Raw genomic sequence first — 13243 nt, forward strand, 5'->3', positions numbered from 1 at the left:
ATGATATCAAGTGCAATTGAATGACAAGCATGCAACTTAACAGGATTAATGCCTAACGGCTCTCAATTACTAGGTCATAGTTTCAGGTGACCATCCTCCCTTCAGCATGAGTGCGAGTAATACCACATCAATCATATTTTTATGCAATTTTCTTTAGGCAATTCTTAAAACTCTTACAGGCATTATTCTATATAATAATAATAATAATAACTCCTGGCAAGTCCATCATATGGGACTGAGCATAAACACGAGATGTCAAGTTGGAGGAAAAGCAATTAACCAAGGAGAAGACAAATCTAACGGAGATTAACATTGATAGAGCACAAGAGAGTTAAAGCCTCCATCTGCAAAACCAATAGCAAATATAATTAGAGAAGAGGTTGAAACTCAAAAAGAGATGTCAAGTTTCCAAGGGTTCATCCTAACCTAACAACTGAAATTTAGAAAAAGATGAATGAAGTTTGATGAAGTTCATTTGGATGTCCAAGGATTCGAGCTGCCAATCAATGAGTCATCTGCAAATAGATCTATTAGTTCATATTTGGCATAATAGGGGCTCACTCAATAAGTAATCAAGTTGAGCTCAAGATCAAGACCTATTGATATAGTGCTGCGTTGAGCTTGACCAATGGCTAGGTCAATTACATTTTAGTTCAAATAAGCTCAGCATAATGCTATGCAATATTTATAGCAATTAGCAATTTTACGAAGTGTTTTTATCATGTTAGTATATGTTACAATAGATTTAAAGTCCCAATCCTGATGCCGATATTGGTACAGGACCAGGTAAATACCAAACTGAGACAGCACCTTACCAACACTTGGGATGTGTTGGCATCATGGTGTGCCTTTTTTGGGTATATATCTATTTTTTTCTTTTTTCTTATGTTTATGATCATTGTTTAGGATTTTTTTAATGATTGTTTATATCATAAATTAGGTTTAGAAAGTTTTAATGTTTTCTTTTGTTTTGATTTTCTTTTTTTTATTATTTTTGTTTTCTCCTCCAGATTTCCTCTCTTTCTCCCTTACTATTTTCTCCTCACCCTGTTCGAAAGCTAATAGCAAAAAAGAAAAGAAAAGGGAAAGTAAAGAAAAGAAGGGGAAACCAAGCACTTTTTTTCTGCATGTCTTGGATGGTATCAGTCAATATCGGCTGGTGCCAGAGCCATCCCACTTTGTACCGGACAGTACCCATGGTACCAATCAAGGCAACCCAATATAGACAGGATTGGGGTTTTTGGCGGATCTTACGACCAGGTCAAACACCAATCCAATCTAAGATGCTTGGTTAGGATCGAAAGGTTGGTACCAACGAGGACTAAAACCCTTTTGTTACCTAACGATCATCATGATCATTCGCTAAAATGTTCATTATATTAAGAAACATTACACATTTACACGTCAAATTGAAATATAAATAGCTTTCCATATGATATGCAGGGGGTGTATCTTGGAGCCAATGCATAAATTAGCTTTCCATCTATGAGCAAGTTGTATTTACTAATATTAGTCAAATCCAGCTTGAGTTTGGGATCTAGGCTTAAAACTATGATAAAGCATGCTTGGGTAGGCATGGTTCACATTAGGTCTTAAAACTATGATAAAGCATGCTTGGGTAGGCTTAAAACACTTACCTGGAACTTTCCACCATAAGTTTTGTTTAGAATTTCCAATGGTGCAGTTCTCTGGATGAACAATGGTATGGTTGATGAAAAGATCTCTTGGCCAAAGAATTGAGCGGGTGCCTGAAGCATGTTACTAAATTGTCTCTAATATACTTAAGTCCACAAACACTATAAAATGAACAAGGGGACTGGAATTTAACAATTTTCTAGCATCTTGCATGTGATTGAGAATATTGTGTCCCCTGTCCAGTGTAAAGTTCCTCTAAACCAGGTTAAAAGAAACACAAGCGATGTGGCAGAAAGCAGGAGCAGGCAGGACATTATGCTTGAGATAGATTCCCAGCATTACCATGCCATATGTTTTGTTGCATTCTACCTAAATTTCAAATCTATTGGCACAAACACAGATCCATCGTTATTACTCAGGCTATGTTATAATAGAAGATACCTGGCCATCTACAAGGAATATAATAACAGCTGCTTCTTCCACAGCAGCAACAGCCTGTCTCTCTATCATTGAGGGCATCCTGGCAACGGCTGCTTCCCTAGAAGCAAGAGAAATCCCATCCATACCAACTGTCGTTGTAATTGCAAGTTGCTCCATACAATCAGCCTGTGATTTTGAAAAGGTCACAACTCCCCCAGTATCTACTACAATAAATTCACGGTCCCCCCAAAAAGATCTACCGTACAAGCGATCTCTAGTAACACCAGGTTCATCAACAACAATTGCCCTGTTTCCCTGTCAACATTTCAAAAGAATATGCTGAATATGCTAACTACTTAAAATGGTTAAGAAGAATTTCTGAATATAGAAAATACCCCAACAAGACGATTGAATAATGCTGATTTACCAACATTTGGCCTTCCAACGATTGCTATTCTTGGAAGAAGATGGTCCGGGATCTGGAACTGCAAGAAACAGTAAGTCCCATTCGGCATGTGAGTGTGTTTATGAATGCTGTCAGAATCAGTGGGTACCAGTCAACAATGAGGACCCCAACTTCACATTGAGCAAAGAGAAACAACTAGTTTCATAAGATATTGCTTACAAAACAATATTTGTTACTAATCTAGCTCTAATAGCTTTGTGCACATGCCTCACAAACCAGTCTGCCGACTGAATACTTCCATGAAGCATATAAGTGAGTTTTCATTCTCCAATTTGATTGAAAATATCAGACACTGTAGGATTAGCCAGTCAGCCATCTATCCTAAAGTGTGATATACATTTCTAGATTTTGCTGATGGTTAAAAGTTCACCCTAGACCTAGTGTTTTGCTTACAAACTGGTCTCTAGCCCAGCAATTGTACCTCTCCTACTTTTGTTGGTTACAGTGGTCGAATCCCTCCTCCATTTGGAAGAGCTTGCAGGTTCGGACCTTGGGAAGTGTCTTTCCAAGTGTTTGGCCTCGCTAATTCTCACATCATTTCTTTGAAATTGCAAGTGATCACCCCACTGCTATACCCCCAACAAAAAGCAAAAAGTAATATTCTGCTCCAACGTTTCATTTCTTGGCCTACAAGAATGGAACAGCTATGTCCCTGTTTTTGGCCATTCAGAAGGAAAATATTTTACAGAGTCCTGTGACATGTTTCTAGAAGAAATTCTTAAACTTCAATGAAAACATGCAAGACATGCACAAATTTACAAAAAGTAACATGTACAAATTCATAAAGGTAATAATCTTTCCTTGATAATTAACCTAAGATAATTAACATTCGATTCTGCAACATTCCAAATGTTTATGAATTAACTAATGATCTATTTTTGATATTAAAAGATGAAAGTGCTTCAAAATGGTCATTATAAGAAGTAAGAAAAACTTACTACAATATACTAACCACTAACTTAGTTTTAATTTTTTTTGTCCTTGTAAACTAACATGAAAACATTATTTATCTTGTTTGGCCCATTTCAGAATGAGGCAAAGAGAAGTTCTGGATAGTATGATCGACACTAATTCAGTGGCAAAGAAGTTCCGCTAATTCTAACTAGTTGATAGAAAATGATGGAGTTTAGCACAAGTTTTTCTGTTTCAACTTCCAACAATCTAGAGTCACACAAACAGAGCAAGCAAATCAAAATTGTTGTCGCTTTGCCCTTACAACAGTGTTTGAACTTTGAACATTCACTCGTCACTATCTCTCTCCTCAGGTTGCGAATTAGGATTTCACAAGTTCATACTTCAGGTCATTTCTCATAACTTAGCTACCTCTCAATGTTCAACCCTCTAGATTTTGAGGGGTAAGGAGCATTAGAAGTAGATAATATTATACCATGTTCTATAGGACTTACAAGTTACAAGTTAGAATGTAACTTTATTTTATGGAATCCTTACAATGTTGAGCACTCCTGCTTGCTTGTGTCTGCATCAACCTGAATGGGTGCGCAAATCATACACATTACATGCTTGCATGTAAATGTATGGATTTGTACAATGCCCTATAGAGAATATGCACATACATGCAATACATGCAGGCATACATACATACATATTGATATTTTGCATATATCATTTGCTACACATAAAATGTCTGTGTTTCATACATTACATACTTATGAACATGTTTGCACAAAATGAAGGATAATCTAAGTTTACATTTGTATAAATTGTATCATCTTTCAAATCACCAAAATCCAGATGTCCCATGCAACAAAGCCAATTAAGAAAACGAGACTTGGACACATGCGATGATGCATATAAGAGGTCGGAAACAGGGGGAGATGCATGCCAAGGCCCATCATGAGTTGAGTTTCAAGAAAAAAAAAAGGCATGAAAAAAATCATCGTGAAAAGGATCATACGATAATTATAGAAAAACTGGAGTCACTTAGGGGTGGAGTCATGGACTCAAGCATTCACATTATCAGAGTGGACATGATTTTCAGGTAAAACTGAAAGTAAGAAATCTTTTTTTCTTTTACTAGCATCACCCTTCCATGTTAGAAGAGCAACCGTATTCTAATTTTACAGAGGAAACTGCAAGAGAATTTTTAAATGTAAACAGCAATATATAAGGAAATCAGTTTCAGAAACATACTGACATGTTTGCTTGAACTTCTCTGTAACTTTTGCTTCTCACTAAATTTCTTTTTCTCTTCAATATCCTCGTCTACAAGCATTATGAATGTAGAATAAGACAATACGTGTAAAAACTGGACTAAAAATACAACTACATGGTAAATAACATGGACCATCATAAATTCATAAATCATAATTGATAATACAATACAATAAAATTGCTCCTTTCTGCAGTATGTTCCAAGAATTCACATAGCAATTAAACAACTGAAGAAGTTTTGATTTTGTTGAATATTATAAGTATTGCAGTACTTTAAAGCTACAATAGATCTTGCAAAATATTATTCCAGATTGCTGATAAGCAACATACTGTTTTAAATACAATCGCGAAGGCAGGTATAAATGTGATTTAGTTCAAAAAAAAGGAATTTATAAGTCATGTTTAAAGTAGCTAAAATTACAGATAGTGATGTCTAAGTTTAACATAATTCAGAAAGCAAGGGACTACGAGAGTGATATGAACATCCTAGGAAGTGTATCAAAGCTATACTTGTATTCAACAGTTATCACATTACAAACATCACTGCAATTATGTGATAGCCAGCAATTTTCTTATTTAAGCATTTCTATTGCACATGCCCCTTATTTTGCATGGTCCACTAGCTTCATAATTCATGGTACAAACTTTCTACATCCTATGCACATACTAGAACTTAATGCCTCTCTTACATAAGTGCATCACCCTTGTTTCCAATGTTTCCTCTATTTTGACTAGTACAGTAGGGCATTACTAGCTAAAGGCTTAAGTACCATATATGTTGCCTCAATTAGTCAGGTTTACTGGTGTAATGGGCTAGAAATTTACACTATCAAGTTGCATCACTTGAAAACTTAAACATGCACTAGCACAGAAAGATACAAAAGTAAATAAAAAGAAAGAAAGAAGAAAAGATTTATAACCAACAAACACAAAGATACGAAACCTGAAAAAAAAAATTTAGTTACTTTAAACTAACGCACAGATAAGGATGGCAATGGGTTGTTGGGCTGAGAGAGTCAGATTCAAGGTGCTTCAGATTCAAGTCAGGTCAAAAGAATTCCTCAACCAAGAGCCAACCCATTTATAATCAAATTGAAAAAAAAAAAGAGAGAGAGAGACAAAACACAAAACCCATTCATGTTATATGGATCTCCATCCAAGCCAACAACCCAGTTAGAACTTCACCTGTCAATTGTATATCTTAACTAGCGAAAATAAAATAAGGCTAAGTTAAAGGAACCTACAATTAAATGCCCAAATAAAGTACAGAGAGAAAGAGAGGATGGAAGAAAAGAAGTACATAACCTCCCTAATCACCCAAACCAAGTCTTGACTAACCCATGGCCCATTGCACTGTCACTAATGTTTTAGTGGCCTAGGGTTAGGTTTAAGGGCATATCCCCACCCATGATGAAGCAGCAAGTTCATGGGCCAAAGAACCCAACCCAATTCTAATTGGACTGATCTCAGCTAAGCCGAATTTAACATGATTGTAGAGAACCATCACAAAAATCATTTTAAATAACTAAAATGAAATTATTGGATCATAAATCATATATATCAATGGTACTTTTAGCTATTAAGATGGGCATCTATAGTTTCAAGTCCCTAATCACTCAAACCACTTCTTTACTAGCCCATGGCCCACTACACTGTCACTAATATTTGAGTGGATTAGGGTTGGATTTAAAGGCATGACCCATGATCATGCATCAAGTTCATGGTCTCAAGAACCCAGCCCAATTCTAATTGGGTTGATCTCAGCTGAGCCTAAGCTGACCTGATTGTAGAGAGCCCTCCCCAAAATCATTTTAAATAATTAAAATGAATTATTGGATCATAAATCATATATATCATTGGTGCTGTTAGATATTAAGATGTGCATTTATAGTTTCAAGTACTTAAACAAACAACTAACTTCACAAAACGATTTTAAGCATTAACAACACAAATGCACATTCCCATGACCAAAAAAATTGTAAGGACATATAATTATGTTTACATTGTTAATCATAGTACACATGCTACTGACACTATGCGATGCTGAATCATACTACTGTGCAAAGACTCCATTCTATATATAGGTTTTCTTATATTTTAACCTTGTTTTTTGTTCAATCTGATATTTTAACCTTTAGCTTAATGTAGAATCACAACATTTTTTTCATTATCATGTCCCGCCTGAAGATTGCATCTTCAAATTCTCATGTTAAAAAAAAAGAGAGAGAGAGAATATTAATTGGAAAGACAACCAAACCACTGAGAGTAGAAAGATAGGTTTTTCAGGATAACTGGTTATAACTTTTAAAACACATAAAACAAAGCAACCAACATGTATTGGCAGGTGTTAATGCATATTAAACTGATATGTTGAAGCACTAGGTGCACACATTGAAGGTTACAGAGTCAAAGTGCTGATGGCCTGCCAACATGGTATAATGTACTGCAAATAGTAGGTGGTAAAGTTGAGCATACCCTTGTTACAGGCCAACATGCCCTTATTTAAATAAGGACAATGCATCCCTAATCTGAAAAATTCATTTCTTTTGGTTCTTCTTATTCCCCTCCTTGACTATTCTGAGATCCACTTACATTCTAAGCCTACACCTTTATATTTGGTTCTCAGATTTTCTTGTTCTTTGTTATATTCTCCTTCAAGTTTAAAAAATGACATCCAATGTTGTCCAAAACAGGTCTTAGGAAAAACAAAATAAAGCACATACTCAATCTGCATTAAACATTATTGCAACACCACAACCTCCACAAGATGCAGAGCAACTGAATTTTAAATCACCCTTAATCAGAAAATGTATTTTTATAGATATTTGATCAAAATGAAATGGAAAGAATAAATGTAGAGCAGATAATTTTTTTCTCCTGGTTAATCTTTTGACTATTTAGTACTTCCATTGCAAGCAAGAGTTATAAACCTTCCAATCAAGCCGATAACATGCAATAAATTAAGATCTTTAACTAACCTTCAAACAAACAGATATCAATCAGGTCATAGTAATTTAATAAAATGTTATTCATGCATGTAGTAAGTTCTATAATTAACCTGAGATCAAGAAAATATTTGGCTGTAGTATTACAAATATTAACTAAAGAAAAATGGCGACCCAATGCACATGACTCCCGCCCTTGCAAGGTCTAGGGAGGGTCAAACATATACCGCCTTAGAGAGGTTGTTTCCGTATTTCAAACCCATAAGCTCCAGGTTACAATTTAACAATTTTTTGCAATGTCATCCTTTGATCATTAAATACTATTCGAAACAACGTATGCAATAAAATCTAACTAATCAAGCACATAGCATGCAATAAAAGATGATAACATGAAAATAAAGAAAGGGAAAAGAGAGATATAGGTTAAAATGGGTACAAATCCACCATAGATCTGGGAGAACAAAGGCTTGAACCTCCTCCACTTCTAATCCACCCTTTGACTCCACTCTCTTCTCCAAAAAAAAAGAGAGAATGAAATTTCTCTCTCCTTCTTTAAATGCATAAAACAAGAATAGATTGAAGTGTAATTTCATCAAATTTGGAGTCTGGAAAGTGGATCAAACTCGGGATGAAGTAACCGGCTGTCGGTCCGGATTACTGTTCATCCGGGTGGAAAATAAGGGATTTCATGCTATAATAGAGTATTAAGCCTAGATCAAGCTAAAAGGGACCTTGTACTCATGCAAGGGAATCCCTGGTATACATAAATGATGAGTTAATTAATAGAAAAAGAAAAAAAGAAAGAAAGAAAAGATTTAGGGAACGGGGGAGTTGAATCAATTAAAGTTCCCTATATTATAATTGGCACGTAGATTATAGCCCTTGATACAGGACTAAATGTATTGTAAATGCATGTCACAGTTGGACAAGAAGCTAGGGAACAAGAGGAAGAAGTTCCCCACTGCCAGCTGTAGATTTTTGGAGGCGTATCAGGGCTGTGCCAGATTGACAGGTGAGTGGGAGTCATGTACTTTGCACCATGAGCATCCTTAATTCATTTTCATGAATGTCGCCAAGTGTGAATTGATTCCACTTGAGCATATTGATTGATATTGTAGTAGATTCCTCTATAATCTTGATTCTCCATGCTTGATTATTCTGTACATGCATTTGAGGGAACATTGAGAGGAATTACGAGGGGTTGATGAGTAATCAAATTGATTCCGAATTGTGAAATGATTTCTTTTGTAAATTGATTTCATTTCCTCTATTTTAAAGACTTGTGAGTCGTAGCTTGATTATACTCTTTTATGAGTAATTAAATTGGTTCCAAATTGTGAAATAACTTCTTTTGTAAATTGATTTCATTTTCTCCATTTCAAAGATTTGTAGAGCCTTTTTAGTAGTATATTGAGTTGTATTGCACTTCCTTGACCCTCACTCCTAACCCTGATGTTAGTTTATGATTGGGTCATGATCGAGTGAGTGGTAATCTTGATTATACTCCTTTTTAGTAGAGTATTGGGAGGGTGCATTATGGCATTTATGCATGGCTTGGCAGTATCTGCAGGACACCTATAGTCGATGGGGTTGAACATTGGCCTTTGTGCACATAGTAGCCTTCTGGGTGGGCGGAGCCCAGTCCCTTCTTAGGGGGGACACGGCCCTAGGCGTAGGATCGGCCGGTCCTACGACTTATATTCTGCTTGCCGCCGGGCATAGTAAGACCCCGCGAGGTGCAGTATGGCTTTCCGCGGATGTAGAATTCCCGTGAGGTGCCGTTTAGTATGTAGATGTGAGATGGATTTCTGTTCTGGATACTGGCCGGCATTTACATGATTAGTGTGGTGTCTTATCCTGCATATGCATGTGACAGTAAGGAGTTGTTGCTGGTTCGCCTGGGGCGTAAAACCCACCTCCCGACAGCTGTCTAGTGATGATTTTAGCATATTGACACCTGATTTGTATGTTCCAGCATTATGATCTGTTGAGCATATTCATGAGTAGCATATATGTTTACTTGATTATTCCATATATGCTTCAGATGAGTTGATATTGATTGTGGTGATATTGATGATTTACTCCATATTCTCTATGTTGAGTTCATGTTCATGTTGTTATTGATCTTGAGATTTCATCTCGAGCCATGATTATATTCTGTCTCATGTGCATAGTACTCTCTACTCCACTCACTGAGTATTCATATACTCACTCCCCAGTTTGGTGTTTTTGATTGCAGGGCAGGTATTGTATAGAGAGGAGCAGGGTTAGAGATTGTCTGCTTGCTGTGCCGCTCCATAGTATAGTATAGTATAATCTAGATAGAGGTTTATACCTTTTGGTGTATTATAAACCTTCTATTGTATATAGTGTATAGTTATAGTCATAGATCCTGTTGTGGATATGGGTTTGACCGTGGATGGATTGGAGAGCAGGTATATATATATGTGCAGATCAGTTGTATGCCTGTGATGATACATGTGTTGTCCAGGTTATATTGTGACAGATTATGTGATTGCTGCTCTGACAGGTAGTGTGTTGTATGTATTGAGATAATCCTGACAGGTCACTATAGGAAAAGTGATCATTTTGTGCATACATCATGCCAAATTTTTTTCAGAATTTATTGATAATTGATAGGTAGTAGGGTTCTACGTGGTGGCTGGTGGCCTTATGCCTACCCGCACCCTAGGACCGTCGCGGCGGCCCGCCGGGAACGGGGCGGGGGTCGTGACACCCTCCCTCCCCCTCTCTCTCTCTTTTTCTTCTTTTTCTTCTTCTCTCCCCTCTGTCACTGGTTCTGGTTTCGTTGTTGAAATTGTTCCGGTCCGCCGCCAGTACGGCTCGAAACGCCCCGAATCAAGTAATTCAGGACGGTTCCACCAACCATGCTATACATTATAGGGACCACGATGCACGATCTAATAGAGTCCGCGAGAATATGATTGCATATAGAAGATGGGCTCCTCAAGATCATTCAAAAGGTCACAATGCAGCTGCAGATGATCTCGTACGTAGAGTAGGATCAATAGACGTATCAGGTTCTAAGTCATATACTGGATCCTATTACCTACAACAACAAACAACGTATGATCCATACAGATACGGATATAGATATGGTATGTTGGAGGCATCATCTTCCGGTGACTATTACCCTACACAGTCCGAAGCATCTTACGGATCAGATTTTACTGTCGACATATTCAGATGGACCCCTCTGCAGTCGTATTATCAGCCAGAGAATACCTCAGATAGAGCTCAGCTATCGGCATATTTCGAGAGTGCTTATAACGCAGAACGCGTTCTTTATGAAATTAACATACAAGACTACAATGTCGCTTGGTTAGACGGGTGGGCGAATGTGCCTCTTGACTATGTTCATGATCTGGATATCTATGAGAAGTATCACCACTAGAGTAGATTTTTAATATCGGTATGTATGTTGTACTTTAAATATATATAATTGATTATATTATTTTATATTTTTCACCTTACTAATTGATATAAGGATATTTCATGTTACTTCTTATAACATGCAAAATCTCACTAATTATTCTATGCTTTGAATCACTTTAAAACAACAAGATGCATCATTTAGATAAAGCCAGAATTAAAGAAAGATAAAAAAAAATCAAATTATACTTAAAATCATTGAAAAAATTAAAAAAATTGATTACTAATTAATCAAACTTGAAAAACTTTAAAAAAATAAAAATTGGGTGTGCCGGTTCGGAACCGACATGGCGAAGTGTATTGTGTTAGTACGGTATCGAACCGGTACCATACCGACTTGCCCACCAACCGATACGGGTTCCGGTACCAGTTCGGCAGACCTTCCTCCCAATTTTCCACCATCTTGCAGGATATGAGTGCGCACTGCAAATCTTGGTGAAATGAAGATACCTTTTAAGAACAAGCATCCTCGGTGCCCAAAGACCCTAAGTCTTCAATATCATAAATTTCATTAAGATCTTTCTAATCCATATCTCTCATGACCATCTGTAGTAACAAGTATCGCATTTACATAAATGCAATTACTATAATCTCTTTATGACATCTATCAAAGACTTATCAGATTGGTGTGACAATTCTATACACAAAGCCAATCATGGTTTTTGACCTTGTAATATGAAGCCTAGTCAAGCTTCCAGGGCTCCAAGCAATAGAGCATTATTCACGTTATGGTGAAAACTGCACTTCTAATTTGCAGCCCCTAGCAAGAGAACCTTGGTAATTGGTGCAAAAAAACATTGGGCACCATAGTGTGTGTCTCAATTTTAGAATGATGTATAACACCCATCTGTATTGTACCTGTTTCTCGCACATTGAGAAAGTTACCATCGCATATTGGTAATTTTGCTCAAGCACCAACATGTTTTCCCTCCAAAAATTCCTCCATTCAATATGAACAAGAGCCTCTTCCATAGACTTAAGTTCACAATAGGAGCCATAAATGAACGAATATAGGTGAATAAAAAATGCACGAAACCAATACGCCAGTTTGTTGAGAGTATAAATTTCTTATCATTCTTAGAATATCTTATAAATTTCCATACTATAATTGTCATAATCTTAGAAGACATTCTGTTTTAAAGGTCATATTTCAATCACATGGCTTAACTTTCATTGATCTTGATCAATGTTTGGCTTCTCCTTGCATAAGTCCATATATTCTTCTACAGTAGCGGCTTTAGAAACATTCTAGCCTGTGAAATGCATAAACAGGTAGTTTTAGAATCAAGAAGCACGTATGATTCAGACAGAACCTCCAAAAAGGGTGGACATTGAACTCCTATTACTAGGATCCACAAAATAAGACTATAATAGATACCATCAGACCATAGTAGCAGGTTACCCGCGAATATCACCAAGAACTCAATGTATTCACCCCTCCCATTCCTTAGAATCTGAGAAATGAGCAAGCTAGCAATAAATTCGAGCCAGGAAAATACTAGAGAACCTAAAACAGTTGTTAAGCAAATCATTTTTTGTCACAGTTGTCAAGCAAAAACTACATAGCTAAATGTGCTCTACAGAAAACATGACGAACAAAACACCATCATTCCTTGAAAAAAGATGACAGCTTTCTTTAAACCAAAGGAAGCATAACAGAGGAAGAGACGATACCAATATCCAATTCGCGAGATAAAGAGGCGGAGTACTCTCTGACGACATCCCTCGCCTCTTCCTCCATCGATTCTAGGTCGAGTGAAGAGAAATCGTCAGCACCAACTCGTCCGTCCTTTTCTCCTTCCTCCTCGTCCAATTCTTCCTCGTTCTGCCTCAGGGACGCGGGATCGAACTGCTGGCAGGCGCATCGAAGGAGGGTTTTGGGGGGACTAGAGCTCGAATTGGGGGAAGAGGAGACGAAGAGTGGGGAGGAGAGAGATAATTTTCTGATGAGAACCGGAGAGAGACAGCTCGGAGGAAAGCAGGGAGCCGTGGGACGGGTGGAAACCCTAGAAAGCGAGCTGGTATGAAGAGCGGGGGAAGAGGACGCCATTGGCGGGAGTTGGAGGAACGAAGGGTGATGGCTTCGTGTCCGCCCCCTGTGTTATCCACTCGACCAATCCAGGATCCAGGCGGGAGGCATCCAGAGCGCTAG

General features: G+C 37.4%; 1 protein-coding gene across 4 annotated transcripts in view; it reads right to left on the bottom strand.

Moving 5' to 3' along the window:
- LOC103724064 (GTPase Der) overlaps window positions 1-13243 on the bottom strand; it is a 56230-nt gene extending 42987 nt beyond the window's left edge. The window contains exons 1-5 of one of the 4 annotated variants that reach the window (XM_039118842.1): window positions 12766-13243; window positions 4677-4744; window positions 2451-2540; window positions 2077-2370; window positions 1638-1748 (exon numbers count right to left, since the gene is read on the bottom strand). In XM_039118842.1, coding sequence (XP_038974770.1) covers window positions 1638-1748; window positions 2077-2370; window positions 2451-2540; window positions 4677-4744; window positions 12766-13141 — 939 coding nt within the window. In that variant the 5' untranslated portion in view covers window positions 13142-13243. Of the gene's footprint in view, window positions 1-1637; window positions 1749-2076; window positions 2371-2450; window positions 2590-4672; window positions 4745-12765 lie in introns of all 4 variants that reach the window. The other 3 variants (XM_039118844.1, XM_039118845.1, XM_039118843.1) reach the window with 3 other exon arrangements.

The sequence above is a fragment of the Phoenix dactylifera genome, unplaced genomic scaffold (assembly GCF_009389715.1).
Source record: "Phoenix dactylifera cultivar Barhee BC4 unplaced genomic scaffold, palm_55x_up_171113_PBpolish2nd_filt_p 000430F, whole genome shotgun sequence".
Classification (NCBI taxonomy): domain Eukaryota; kingdom Viridiplantae; phylum Streptophyta; class Magnoliopsida; order Arecales; family Arecaceae; genus Phoenix; species Phoenix dactylifera.